General features: G+C 34.5%; 1 protein-coding gene across 4 annotated transcripts in view; it reads left to right on the top strand.

Annotated features, from left to right (window-relative positions):
* The window catches only part of C4BPA (complement component 4 binding protein alpha), a 35,529-nt gene continuing 20,208 nt past the window's right edge, over positions 1–15,321 (top strand). Inside the window, exons 1-5 of one of the 4 annotated variants that reach the window (XM_039881701.1) lie at positions 1–161; positions 2,006–2,105; positions 7,056–7,222; positions 8,164–8,349; positions 9,202–9,301. In XM_039881701.1, coding sequence (XP_039737635.1) covers positions 7,081–7,222; positions 8,164–8,349; positions 9,202–9,301 — 428 coding nt within the window. In that variant the 5' untranslated portion in view covers positions 1–161; positions 2,006–2,105; positions 7,056–7,080. Of the gene's footprint in view, positions 162–2,005; positions 2,106–7,034; positions 7,223–8,163; positions 8,350–9,201; positions 9,302–15,321 lie in introns of those variants that run through there. The other 3 variants (XM_039881703.1, XM_039881699.1, XM_039881702.1) reach the window with 3 other exon arrangements.

Below are 15,321 nucleotides of genomic sequence, written 5' to 3'. Positions count from 1 at the left end.
GAGACTTTTTGGTGAACAATTACTAGCCAACTTCAAGGTTTTCTGGTAAACTGTTATCTGAGGAGAAACTAAGACTGTTAGAGATAAAGGCAGTTTTCTTCCTTAAAAACTACACAAGGCACCGTAATAGAGTCTTCTATTTCTTCCTCAGCTACCTGCAGGTCAGTGAATTCCTTGGGATACCTTGGGGGAAAGGCTGGTGGTTTGGCCCTTTGAAGAATATAAGATTAGAAGGATAAGACACAGACAAAATCTTGGGAGTGTTTTAGCAGTATCTTTTCAGGAGTATTGCATTAGAAGGTAGCATGACTTGAAGAGTACTTTTAACCCCTCTTGATTCTCAATTTTTTATTATAAATGAGGGAATAATAATACATACTAATAAAATAAACTGAAGCAGAAAAGAAGTAAGATGTTATTCTTGTTATCATATCTAAAAGTTGAGTGTGTCGGTTCATCCTTCCCCTGCCCCGTCCCCCATCTCTCCACACAGGGGAATTGAGGCAGGAGGAAAGCCAGACTTCCCAAAGGGGTTTAAAGGAGACCTGGTTTTCATAGTCTACATTCTGAAAATTGACGCAATTTCCTTTGGAGATTTTTATTAACTCCTCCACATGTTCTTCACCAATGACAGTAAAGACCTTTAGATTTTGTAATAAGGAAGATGTTGGTCAGTCTCCAGTTCGTTTTTGAAGCTGGAAGCCGTAGTCATCTTCACCTCCTTTCTCTCCCCCACTTTTCAAATCTGGCGATGTTGATTATCATTTCTTCTTGAAATTCTCTTCTTGTTTAGGTAGGAATACCTTGTTTAGGTATTATTTCATTTTCATTTTAATTCTTCAGCCATTTTTTGTTGGCTCCTGTTTTGTCTCTAAATATAGTAGTACAAGGAGAATGAAAAGTAGAGTATTTGGAAGAGGAAGAAACATCAAAGAAGGTTTGTATTAAGTGTAGAAATACATTTGAATATAATATGAGCCCAGAATGAAGGAGCTTATAGGTAAAGAAATTCTAGGAAGGGAGCAGAAAGCATGGAAGCACATTCCTTCTGGAGTCTGAAAGTGTTGTGATTGAGAGTGCAGGTATAAGCAAGGAGACATTCCACCCGAGACTGGAGGAAAATATCATTCTGTACGAAGGTATCTGAGTTTTAAAAGAGAGAGTTTAGATAAAATAAATACATTAACTTGAAAAGTAATCTCTAATAGATGTACAAATTTGGGGCTGAGGATTTTCCCAGTGCCTTTCAAATTGTACTGCATTGGTCAGTGCCAATGGTATTTTTTACAAGATACCATTCATGTTGACTATGGCTCTTGAACTGGTTTTATTTCCAAAGGAATTTAAAAGATGATGATGTCACTGAAATATGGGGGTGTTTGCTAGGGAAGTCTTAGCTTTTCAGTTGGTAGTTACAGAATTCTCGACTTCATAGGGAATAGAAAGATGATCTAAGTTTAACATTATTTTAGTGATGAGAAACTGAGATCCAAGGAGTTGATGTAGCTTCTTAAAGATCAGATGGTGGTATTTCACAAAATTAGATGATGATATTGCTGGGACTCAAACTCAATTCTTCTCAACTCATAAGTCCTAGCCTCTATCTCCATACTCCATGGTCTGTTGAGTCCTGTGCAGGTTCTGCTGAGGGACTTCAAGGAGTAGAACGGTGAACTGCAAACATTGTACCTGCCCCACTGGGACACCACACATTCTGAGAACTAGTGAGGGAAGTCAAAACAATGTATTATTTCTACAAAATTTACAAAGCAGTTTACATATTATTTCATTAGGTCCTCAGTAAAGCAGTTAGTCATTTAAGAAGATAAAACTAAATTAAATTTTATTTATTTCACATTTGTTGTATAGCTATTATATGCCAGTTACAACAGCAGGTTAGGACAAGAAAATTGGATGAACACCTTTGCTTTTAAGGGATCTACAATCTATTTTGGGACGTAGAAGTGAGTAGATAGTTACAATATAATGTGGTGTTATAATCAAGGTATCAGAAAGTACTAGGGGACCATAGAAGAGACTGATGTTTCCTGATGGTGTTGGGCAATTCTTTACCAAGGAGATGACATTTGGTCTGGAAGTTGAAGGTAAGAGCATTCATGCACAAGAGACTGTCTATGCAAATACTTGCAGTATGTAAAAAAATTCAAAGATGTGTTTTGGGAAAGGTTAAGTACCTTCAGGCAGTTGAAGCATGGTGTTTTAAGTGAGCAGAAGGAGAGATAGAGGTTTGGGGACCTAAGGAATTAGGAGCCATTGAGGTTTTTAAGTAAGTTGCTTTTTAGGATTATAACTGCATCAATGTAGAAGCTGGCTTACAAATGTTCGGATACTATTGCAGTGGTCTAGGCTGGAGTGAAGAGAATTATGAGACCCTAACCCTGGACTATGGAAGTGGGGTGTAAAAGATTCTAATGTGTGACAGATTCTAATGCTATTGTGATCACATGATAGGATCTGGAGACTCTAAATAGGAAAGGGGCCAAGAGATAGGAGGCTAGGATGACTCAGATTTCTGGAGGCCTGGGTGAAGATTATTACTTTAGCTGAAACAGAAAGCACAGAGGTCAAGTACCGTTGAAAGGAAGATAGTATGTTAGTTTAGGATCTATTGAATTCAAGGTGCCTGGGAGATAGAAATGGAGCAGTTGGATATACTGATCTGAACCATGTAAATTATCACTTAAATTAAAAAATAAAACACACACACATTTTTTTTTTTTAAATAAATCTAATAAGTGTTGGCCAGGGCTGGGGGTGGGTGAGAAATAGGGAGAGGTTGGTAGAAGGGTATAAACTTTCAGCTATAAGATGAAGATTTGAGGATCTAATGTAAAACATGGTGACTACAGTTGAAAACCCTGTATTGTAATTAAAACTTGCTAAGAGAGTAGAACGTAAATGTTCTTGCCAAAATAGCAAGGTGATAGATGTGTTAATTAACTAGATGATGGGAGGGGGGACTATTTTTACAATGTATATGTATATCAAATCACCATGATGTGCACTTTAAATAACTTTTAATTTAGTCACTTATACCTCAATAAAGTTGAAATTTAAAAAAAAAAATTCAACAGAGTCAAAAGTTTTAGCTTGCTTTCAGGATTGCAAGTGAAAAAAAAGTATAGTAATTTCTTTCTGGATTTGCAAAGAACTCACAAATAGCTATACCTTTAAAAAACAGAAATGTTAATTTAAATATTATCCCAGCCCCCCCAAAACAAACAACCCCCCCCAAAACAATTTGCTGAGATAACCAGTCAGAATTATAGACTTTTCCAAGGTTAAAGGTTACATTCAAGTGGCAAAGCTATAATTTCTAAAGTCCAGGAACAAGTTCTTTCTTAGAAATATCATTTGCAAGGTCAGTTTTATGATGTAGGTTAAGCTTTTTTGCACCTTCAGGGGAAGAGAAAGTATTTTCTCCTATTTTGCTGAGATTTCTTTCACTGATTTTTAAAATATCCATAATTTTCAGGCTAAGCATGGAAATTCCACTAGTTAGCAACAAGAGTAAAGGAGGCTGGGCTGAATGGCTCAACATTTACACATGGGAAGTAACAGGGCAGAATAAGATTTTTATTAATAACTGAGTTTCTGGAGCATGTAAAGTTTTGCACCAATAGGAGACTGTTAGGCTTAGAGGTCTGTGAGTGATTCATGGATGATGGTCAAAGTCATAGGAGTAGGTGAGTCCCTCTCAGGAAGACAGTTAAATAAAGGTGAGGGAAAAAGAAGCCCTGGGCAAGGCCCCATGGGAGTCAGTATCTCTGCTCTGGGTGTGGGACTGGGTTTCACTGTGACCAAAGGCCACAGTGAAGACTCAGCCAAGTGCTTCTGTACCAAGTCCAGTGGGCTTTCCTCTGCATTGGGGCTTAAAGTATCTTGGTGATTCAGCCATCTGTCATTACAATTTTATATCATTATTATAATGATGTTTTGACTCTGAGAATTCCGGTCCTGTCAGAGTCACATTGCAACATCAATGCTGTCACTCTTTTCCAAAATATTTTTTCAATATTTACTATGTGCCATCCATGCACCAAGCCCAGCCCCCTCTTAGCAATTCTGGGAGACATGTATAGCTATCAATCTTATTTTATAAAAAAGGAAATTGAAGCTTAGAGGAACTTAAAATATCTGGCCTGGGGGCACAAAATCCTCTTGTGGTAGAACCGTGGTTGAACTCACAGGGCCTGGGACTGACTCCAGAACCCATGCTCCAGGGCCTAGTCACATACTGTCCACCTGTGCCTGTGGCCTCGTGTAAGGCTGAGTGATATAAATCCCTCACAGTGTAGGGTTTGTGAGGCTGACTTTTACCTCCTGTCATAACCTATGGAGGGAGGAGCACTAGTTTTTTTTTTATTCCTTCCCTTTATACTGTCCTCAGTTGACTGGTTGATTATACGATGACTTCAGGTTACGGATGGAGAAAACCCTACAATAAGATCTCTAGGTTGGGTTCTCATTAAGATACAGGTGTGTCTTGCTTTAAAATCAGTTAACCATAAATTGTCCCTTGGTGCTTTTGAATGTAAATTCAACAAACATTTATTGAGTACTTTAATAACCGTGAGGCAGAATACTAGGTACTAGGTGGGACAGAGATGAATAAGAACTCACTCTCAGACTTCAAGTAGTAAAGACAGACTTCAGCTGTTAGGTACAAACCAAGTTAGAATCAGAGTTATAAATACTACACTGTAATTGGAATATGGAGACTTGCCTGGAGGACAAGAGGGGGCGTTGGAGAAGGGACTGGCAGAATGAATAGGAATTGAGGAGGAAAGAGCAAGAGATCAGAGGATATGGGCAGGGTAGGAGGGGTGAAAGTGTTTGGAATTGTTGGGGATCCAGGTAGTCCCCACCAGATGGAACATGGGGCTCAGACCAAACTACTAAAAAGTTATTCACCAGAAGCCAATTGAGTTTATGCCAATTCCTGAAGAATCCGTTCACTGAAGTCAATTTGCTGAATTTATCAAATTGTTAATCTACTTAACATCATTTTAAGAAGTATTCATTGACTATATTCGATAATTATAAATATGTTCTTTTTGGACGTAGCTAATGAATATATTCTTTGTAGCAGCATTTTAAATATTTTTTGTTCCATTTTCTGAAGGTAAGAATTTAATCTTATGGCTGTGTTTTTATAAATATACAGATAATGTTTCTTGGAGTAAATTCAATGTATACATTTTTCTTGTGAATATATAGTAATGACAATTGAAACAATTCATATGGGGAATTTTCACTTTATACTATTATCCTCTTGATTTTTTATGGTGAAATTCTATTTTGCCAACATATTGGTATTTTGAAATCTCTTTCTTCAATTTCACGGAAGTTCAGTAAACATGGCAAATCTACTGACATCGAAAATTAAAGAAACTTATTTGTATAGTTTTTTTTGTAGTTCATAGAAGCTTTTATTGCCTGGGAGAAATTTATCATATTTAGTAAATTTCACAGATGATTTAGTGGACTGGTTTTTAATATGTGGAATTTGCCTTAACTTCAACTGTCTCCTGTCTCATTGGATTGCTAGGGCAGAAAGACAGAGATCTGAGATTGGGAGAGATATACTAGGAAAACAGAGAGAATGAAACACAAGAGAATATGCCTAAAATGTGGTTTCCGGCTCCTCCCAACTGACAACTGGTGGAGGAATGGCTTCATCAGAATTGAATTTGGGAAAGATAAGATTCTATGAATCATTACTCAATGAAGAAGTTAGGCCTCTCTACATAGTGTGAAGGGCCACTATAAACGTTTTTCTTCTATAATGTGGGACAGAAACATCTCTGAGAGAAATATTGAGGTGACTCCTTTTTACCTAAATGGATATGTGCTTAGTATGAATTATGGACACATGGGGAGTGTAGACTCATCTAGATGTAACAGAGATATCAGAATAAAAGATGAAATTCAACATTATATTGGGAGTGAACTTCGTATATTCCTTTAAGGACAAGACTCTTTCTAATGTAAATTTAAGATATATTGTTTTCACTAAAGGAAACAGGAATGGTGGTGAAGAGAAAAATATCCTTCATGATTTTGCTTTAAATAAGTCTTTAAATAGTCTAATTAAATAACGAAAGTACATTTGTCACATATATTTTTCTTTTTTTCCCTATCTCTACATACCTACATATATAGATCTCTATATATCTACCATATTTATATAAAACCATATAAATATAATGTTATTCTTATCACTATCTTATCACTACATAAATATGGTTTTATATACACATATAAAAAACTATTTTTTCAAAACTGCAAATTGCTTGATGGTTTATTGCCTCAATTGACAGTTGTCATGAAGAGCTCCCAAAACTATAGCAATCCAACTCCTCTTCTCTAGTTCATCATTTTCTTGCTTTTTCGTTTTGCTTTGTTTTACATTTGTTTCCTCTGCCATTTCCTTGGTCAGATCATCTCTGTGGCTCATCTGCAGTAGTCTTCTTAATTAACTTCCTTGTTTCTTCTCTCTGTTCACTTCAATCTTTCATGTACACATCTGCCATAGTGATCTTCTTAAATTATGTATCACTCCTTAGCTTACGAATAAAAAACCCAAAAACAAAATCTAAATAAAAAAATAGATCATTATTCCCCAAAGAGTAGTGTCTATAAATTCCTAAACTTGGCTCTTTCGTCCTATTCAGATACACATAGATTCTCACTCTTTAACCGTCTCCTTTTCTCAGACACTTTATTTTCCAGCACAGTATTATCTACTGCTCCCCAATTTCTCCGCATCCATTCTCTAACTTTTACAGCAAACCTAATGCAGATACAGCCACCTCCCATCTTTCCACTCAGAATTCATTCCTCCTCTGAGCAGAATGCTCCCATAGAGGCTACCACTCACTGTTATGTGTTGTGTAACATTTGTGCATATGTCTTTTCTTCTACTCTAGGCTGTAATTTCCTTGAAGACACAGATCCCATAGCCTTCATTCTGGTGCTTTATGATAAGTAGGAATTCAATGACTGTTTACTAAACTGAGTTCTTTCAGCAGAAAAGGATCGGAGAAGCAACAGGTCATGTACCCTCCAAGAGCTCCAAATGGAGCCCTTGATAGAAAGGGGAAAACGACAGCCTGGTCCTTCTCTAGATTGTGGAGAGTCTCTGATTCAACTCTGTTCCAAATAACCTTGGTCACTGCTCTTTTGTCTACTGTTCTTGGTGAGTAATAAGGAGACAAGTTCAGACTGGCAACAAAAACTCAAGATCATCTACTTGTTTGTTCACTTTTAAGACTAACGAAGAGAAGATTAAGGCTTTGGCAGAAATCCAGCTTCAGCAACAAAGGGTTTATTTGACCGGGAATTTGGAATTTATTTGAAATTTGGAATTATTTGGAATTTAAGGAGAATTTGCTTTACCTCTACAAGAGGCAGTTTTCTAGACACTTTCCCCTAGATTTCTTCTCCAGGAATTTCCTAATCTGTCTCCCAACAATGACTTGAAACAAATCTATATTGTCTATCAGCCTGGCTGAACAATTTTCACTACAGTGGGTTTATCCAGAATGGAGAGGGGAAGTGTACACTACTACTGTGGCTCCTAAAAGGTAAATTGGTTCTGTATTTAATTCTTGCAAGGAAAGCAGGATTAAGGCTTTTATTATTCAAGGGCTTTATGCTTCTTCCTTCGTATCATTCAAAATCCAAAAGGTACAAAAAAGTACAAATTAAAAATGTTATTCTTATCACTATCCCAGCAACCCAGGTACCCTTTCCAGAGGCAAACAATGTTACATAAAGTAATTATTAGTGAAATACTCTATTTCTTTTGAGGAAAATTGTAGGGACGTCTAGCTTTGCACAGATACATCTGAGTCAGCAGATATGGGAAATCTGATAGACTAATGAAATCATGTCTGCCATTCTTTTAAAATAAATTATCTCATATACAACAGGAAAAGAATGAAAAATTTCTCCCTTTTTTTATTATCGTTGACCAGTCATTGGATTTGTTGAATAATAGAGATAATAGGAGTTATTATTTTTCTTGACTAGAGGAGAAAAGAATGGTTCTTGTTTTAAAAATCATACTACTGTAAACATTAAGGTACCGCGTTCCAAGCTACAACTTCTGGTGCTCTTTGTCATTTTGGTGTCCAGGTGATTGTGGTCCCCCTCCCTATTTAAACTTTGCTTCTCCAATAAATGAATTCAATGAGACAAACTTCAAAACTGGAACTTCTCTGAAATACACCTGCCGCCCCGGCTACATAAAGACCGGTTCAAGAAATCAATTTGTTACCTGTGACTCAAGAGGCACATGGCACTACAGTGATTTCTGCGTCAGTAAGTAGGAACATTTATTTTTCTTATTTGTGCTTTTCCCATTTTTCAAAGTTGTCTCAGGGACTAAGCTTTCTGAATACAAATGAGAATCTTTAGTCACTAAGAAACCACTCAATTTGTCAATGACTGATTTCAATGTACACAGGTATGTCACTTTTTGAAAAATATAAACAAGCAAACAAGTAAATAAAAGAGAAAAATTAGGAGCTATCTAGTTGCATTGAAAAATAAGTCCATTCTTTACAACATAATTCAGTAAATACTTCTTCCAGAAGTTAACTATAAATTCAATTTTAATATATTGAAAACGAGATTCACTCTTTACAAATTGTACAAAGTTATATGCCTAGAAAGTGATAATGCAGTTTCCAAAGAAAGCTCACTCAAAATACTTGCTGTATTTGGAAGAAGATGCTATGATTCTCTCTCAGTTGAGACTATATTCTGTGATATTTTTCCGATAATAAGGGTGTACAATCTATACTATTTTTTGTTTGTTTTTCCTTTTGTGACCAAGGTAATGCATATTTGAATGGCCTAAGTTCAAAGTATACACCACTGCCATAAAATGAAACATAACTTCCTGGTCGGTGTGCTAAATCCTAGACTGTAGGTGAGATTGCCACAGTAATTTAGCTGACCATTTTTCTCTATTGGTAAAAGATAACAGAAAAAATTAGATCGATTTTTGAATTTACTTTTTTCCTCCAAAATAAAAATTCAGTGAGCCAGGATCAGAAATAAATTTGAATTTGAACCTCTGGTCTTTCTGGAAGCAGAGGTCAAAGCTTCTCTAATTCCGTGTCTGTGAGTAATTGAAATCACTAATCTTCATTTTTAATTTTCTCTCAGAGAGATCATGCAGCAACCCAGGAGAATTACGTAATGGGCAAGTGATCATTGAGAAAGATCTTTCTTTTGGATCACATATCGAATTCAGCTGTTTAGAAGGGTGAGTGTGAGGCAATCTAGAAACAATACATTTTTTAAAATTAATTTTTAAAAATCACTAATGTGTTTATATGTTTCAAAAGAAATGATATAAGAAATTATATACTGAGAATCCTCGCTTCTACTCTATCACCATCCACCTCATTCTTTCCTGCCCTTAAACAGGGATCTACTTTTATTGGTTTCTTATGCATCTTTCTAGTGAGTTTACTTTTACAAATACAAACTAAGAAATTAGTATATTAGTTTTATTTTGCACCTTTTCAATAACAAACGTAGTTTTGAATCTTGCTTTATTTTTTTACTTATCAGTATATACAGAAGATATTTCTGTGTTTTTGCATAAAGAGGTTCCTCATTTATTTCCTTTTACAACCGCATAAAATTTAATTATGGGATATATCATGGATTAACAATCTTTTTGATGGATCCATGAATATTTCCAATCTTTTGCTATTCTGAACAGTACTCTTATTAATTATCTTGTATATTTATCATTTTGTACATATAGAGTTATGTCTGTGGAGCAAAATCCCAGAATGGGATTTCTGGGTCAAAAAATCATATGTTTGAAAATTTGAAAAATATTGCAAATTGTTCTCATAGGGGATTACATGATTTTGCAGATATGCTAATGTTTGTTTCTCCATAAACTTTCCATCTAAGTGTATTGTCAAGTTTTGAAAACTTGTCAGAATTTTGAAAATTTTCCAATTTTAGAGGTAAAAATAAAATCTCACTATAGTTTCAGTGTATATTTCTCTTTTTATGAGTGAAGTCGAGCATATTTTTTTATGTTAAGAGATGTTTGTATTTATTTGTGTACTACTTGGATGTCCTTTGCCTATTTTCTTTTCTTGAGTTGAATTTTTGGTTCTTAATTCCTAGGTGATATACATACATGAACCTATGTATTAGGACTTGAACCTTGTTTCTGATATAAGCTCAACTTTTCCCCAAAGTATGTAATTTTTTTTTGACTTGGCTATTGGTATGTTTTTTCTTCTCAAGGAGAATTTTTTTTATGTTGTCAAATTTATCAATCTCGCTTTTAAAAATGGCTTCTAGATTTTAAGTCTTAATTTAAAAGGCCTTCCCCAATACAAGATTTTAAACTATTTTCCCAGTTTTATTCTACAACTTTATGTTCTTATATCCTTTAACATTTAAAGCTTTGATCCATTTGGAGTCAATATATTGTGTAGAGCATGTGAGGTACATATCCTAGTCTGTATTTTTCTGTATGGCTTTCCTGTTATCCCAACTTCATTTATTAAAAAGTCCATCTTCAATCTAATGACTCGGGAGTGCTTTTTGATATTATATTGAATTCCTTTATGCATCCAGATCTTTTTCCAGACTTTTCATTAAATGCCATTGTTTTGCCTGCATATTCATGTATACAATTCACAGTCTTCTACTTAGTGAGGCTTTATATGTTTTAATAGCCAATATGGATCTATTGTTCTTCTTTTTCAGAATTTTCCTGACAATACCTTTTTTTTTCTATGTGAACTTTAAAGTTCGGCATATTTTAAAATCAGTGTTGGATTTGTTTTTAACTTAATTTTAGGAGAATTTTTTTAAATGTTGACTCTCCCTAGATATGTTACTGTAGGGAAGGCAAAACTTTACCTCTACCTCTTAGAATCTCTGGTGAGGCCTGAGAATTAGTTGACATAAGACAGATTAACAAGACAAAAGCATACAGATTTTATTTTTACATGTACATGGGAGCCTTCACAGGAAAATAAAGACCCCACAGCAGTTAGACTGAACAAAGAACAATAACAGTAACTAAAATATACGGAGAAACAAAAGAAGATAAGGGTTATTTTGACAAGATCTGTTTGTACATATTTCTCTTGGTCTCAACTCCCTCTTTGGTGAAAAGAATGTTCTTTTCCTCCTGGTATAGGGAAGGCACCTTTCTCATGGGATTTTGCTTTCCTGCTTTCAGGAAGAAAGGGGAAGGTCAGAGCACCCTTCCTACACCAGCTGTTTTTCAAGCACCATTAGCTCTCAATAATCCTTATGCTAAAGTCACACGTTTTGGTGTGGCATATTCTGCCCCACTAATTTGCCTTTTTCTCCTTTATTCTTCCAAGAGTGTTTCAAAGTTTTCTTCACATGGATTTTGCACTTTTTGAAGTGTTTAAGTCTAGATATTTTATTCTTGCTATTTTAATTTTCTTTTATCATTTTAACCATTAATTTAAAAAATTTTAAAGATTTTTATTAAAATATAGCCAGCATACAATATTATATTACTTTCAGATGTATACTGTAGTTATTCAACATTTATATACCTAAAGAAGTGATTACCATGATGAGCCTAGTGACCATCTGACACCTTACAATGCCATCACAATATTATCAACTATATTCCTTATACTGTATAACACTTCTCCATGACTTATTTGTTTTATAACAAGAGGAAATTCGAACCTATTATTCCTCTTCACCTTTTTCCACCCCTTTTTCTGATTTTTCAATTATGGTTTACATTCAGTATTATTTTATATTAGTCTCAGGTGAACAGCATAGTGGTTAGACATACATATAATTTATGAACTTTCCCCCGACTAGTCTAGTACCCAACAGGCACTGTAAATAGTTATTACCATATTATTGACTGTATTCCCAATGCTATATTTTAACATCCCCATGACTCTTTTGTAAGTACCAATTTGTACTTCTTAATCCCCTTATCTTTCTCACTCTAATCTCAGACCTCTCTCGACTGGCAACCACCAGCTTGTCCCCTGCATCTATTAGTCTGTTTCTGTTTTATTTGTTTAGTTGTTCTTTAGATTCCACACGTAAGTAAAATCATATGGTATTTGTCCTTCTTTGTCTGACATATGTCACTTAGCATAATACCTTCCATGTACATCCATGTTATCACAAATGGTAAGATTTCATTCTTTTTTTTTTTTTACGGGTGAGTAATATTTCAATTTATATATAAATCAATTCTTCTTTATCTAATCGTCTATTGATGGGCACTTACATTGCTTTCATATTTTGGCTATTGTAAATAATGCTGCAATGAACATAAGGGTGCATGTATCTTTTCAAATTAGTGTTTTGGATTTTTTTTTTAGACAAATATCCAGAGGTGGAATTGCTGGGTCATATGGTAGTAGTATTTTTAATTTTTAGAGGAACCTCCACCTTGTTTTCCATGGTGGCTGCAGCAATTGGCAATCCCACCAACAGTGCATGAGGATTCCCTTTTCTCTACATCCTTGGTAATATTTGCTTGCGATTTATTGATGATGACCATTCTGGCAGGTGTGAGGTGATATCTCATTGTGGTTTTAATTTGCATTTCTCTGATGATTAGTTACATTGAGCATCTTTTCATATGTCTATTGGCCATCTGTACATCCTCTTTGGAGAAATGTCTATTCGGGTCCTCCGCCCATTTTTTAATTGGATTGTTAGTTTTTTGATGTTAAGTTGCATGAGTTCTTTATAAATTGTGGATGTCAACCCCTTTTTGGATGCATCATTGGCAAATATCTTCTCCCATGCAGTAGGAGTCTTTCTGTTTCGTTGATGGTTTACCTTCCTGTGCGAACCCTTTTTAGTTTGATGTAGTCCCATTTTTTTATTTTGTTTGTTTGTTTCCCTTGCTTGAGGTGACCTATCAGAAAAAATATTCCTAAGAACAATGCCAGAGAGTTTATAGCCTATGTTTTCTTCCAGGAGTTTTATGGTTTGGGGTCTGTCATTTAAGTCTACAATCCATTTTGAGTTTATTCTTGTATATGGTATAAGAAGTGGTCTAGTTTTATTTTTTTTATATGTATCTGTCAAGTTTCCCAACACCATTGATTGACTAGACTGTTCTTTACCCCATTGTCTATTCTTTCCTCCTTTGTTATAGATTAATTGACCATATAGGTGTGGGTTTTTTACTGGGCTCTCTATTCTGTTCCATTGATCTATGTTTTTTTTTTTATGCCAATACCTTGCTGTTTTGATTACTGTAGGCTCATAGTATAGTTAGATGCCGGGTAGTGTGATACCTCCATTTTGTTCTTTTTATTCAAGATTGGCATGGCTATTTAGGGTCTTTTGTCATTCCATATAAGTTTTAGAATTATTTGTTCAAGTTCTTTAAAAAGTGCCAATTACATTTATTGATATGAGTGATTGCTATAGACTTGGTTTTATTATGTTATTTCATATTTTATACTCTATATATTTGCTATTTAAGAAGGTTTAAAATTTGGTTCTAGTGGTTACGTATATACATTTACATTAATATAATATCATTATTCCCCTTTATTTTTAGGCAGTTTAAATTTGTTCCCTGTTATGAGCAACAGTAAATTTACCTTGTATTCTCTCCTCCTCACCCCTCTGTCTTTTCTAGCAGTAAATTTATGTCCTTTGTATTATCTTAATGTTTATATTTAATATTACTGTTAAATACTCATATGTGTCTATAGCTCAATTTCACTGCCAACTCTTGAGGATAAGGTAATGAGGGGGTTTGTTTTGTTTTCCATTTTCTCCCACATCTCCTATTATTTGTTAGTTATATTATTTCAGCACTGTCAGAGCATATAAATTTGTATTTATTTCAGTCACTCTTAACCTTACCTTTGTTCTTGTCCTAGATCTTCATGTTCAGTGCTCACTGCGAGTTGTTTTTTGCTTGTTTTTGTTGAAATTTACCCTGTCGTTGCTTGGTTGGCTATAGTTTGTCCTCTGGCGATTTCCTAAAAGAAAAGCTCCAAGATAAATTATTCCTTGAGTTCTTACAGGTTCAGTGCTATCTGAGAACTTGATATTTATATACATGGCTGGACATAAAGTCTTTGGCTCATACTTTCTTTTCTTGACTATCTTATAGGTTTTGCTCCATATCCTTTTCTAGTGGATGTTGCTGTAGAGAACTCTGATGCCTACCTGGATTTTTTATTCCCATATATGACTTGGTCTTTGTTTGGCTATCCAAAGATATTATTCTTTATATTTGATATATAATAATCCTACTCTTAGTTATTTTGATACAAACAATTTAGTTCATTTTTTTGTTGCTGTGACATACAATTTTAAAATGTAGATTAAAGTATTTTATTTTTGTAATATTGACTTGAAATACATTTTTAAATAGCTATTTTATTGTTTTGTGCTCCTTCTTCATGTATTCCAGTGAAATATATTCTAATTTTCCTTTGCTTGTCATCTATACCTCACATTTTTCTTTATTTTTGTTGTTTTATCATGTTTATTCTGTTTCTCTTGTTGTGAATAACTGCTAAGAAGAGAAGTGAGAAGATTCATAACTATGGTGCTATTGGAATATTGAAATGTTCCTATTAGAATAACCAGAAAACAGTACTTTTCATTTGTTTTCCTGGCTAAGTTAGGAAAATTACATTTTGAAGAAATTTCAAAATGCAGTAATGTTGAATTCTCACTGTATCTTATCTTATTAAAAGATTTTTTTCCTTTAAGTTATTATTAAATAAGCTTGAGAGGCTCTTAAATTGCTGAAGGTAACATTTGTGTTAGTGTTCAATCATACTGTACGTTATTCCTCAATGATAGTATAATTTGAAATCATACTAACAATGCTTTTATTTTATTTTATTTTTCTGTTACCAAACTACATAGAGAGCAGCAGGCTTAGAACTTGTCAAGAGCATAAAAATAGGGATCATGAACAGGGAGTTAATGGTGTATGGAAGAGAGTAATCATCTGAAAGTCAAAAGGAGGCTGCAAACAATGAAAGTTTGAAGTCAGTAATCTAGCTGGTACTCTCATTCAAAATGCATGACACACTCAATTGAATCTTTTACCCTGTATTGTCCTGCTTGAGCTCTGGATGAACTTCATGACTGACATTTAGTAGATGCTCAATACTAGATTACAGAATAAAAGAACAAGTGAACAAACACATCTCATTGCAATGGTGAAATTTTACTGAATGGAGTGCTCAGTGGGAAGTATTATCTGAGGAAACATTTTTTTTTTCCATTTTTTAATATTGAGTAACA

Source organism: Pteropus medius, unplaced genomic scaffold, assembly GCF_902729225.1.
Source record: "Pteropus medius unplaced genomic scaffold, Ma_sr-lr_union100, whole genome shotgun sequence".
Lineage (NCBI taxonomy): Eukaryota > Metazoa > Chordata > Mammalia > Chiroptera > Pteropodidae > Pteropus > Pteropus medius.
The sequence above is the reverse complement of the archived record's forward strand: the minus strand, read 5'-3'. Positions and strand labels throughout refer to the sequence as shown.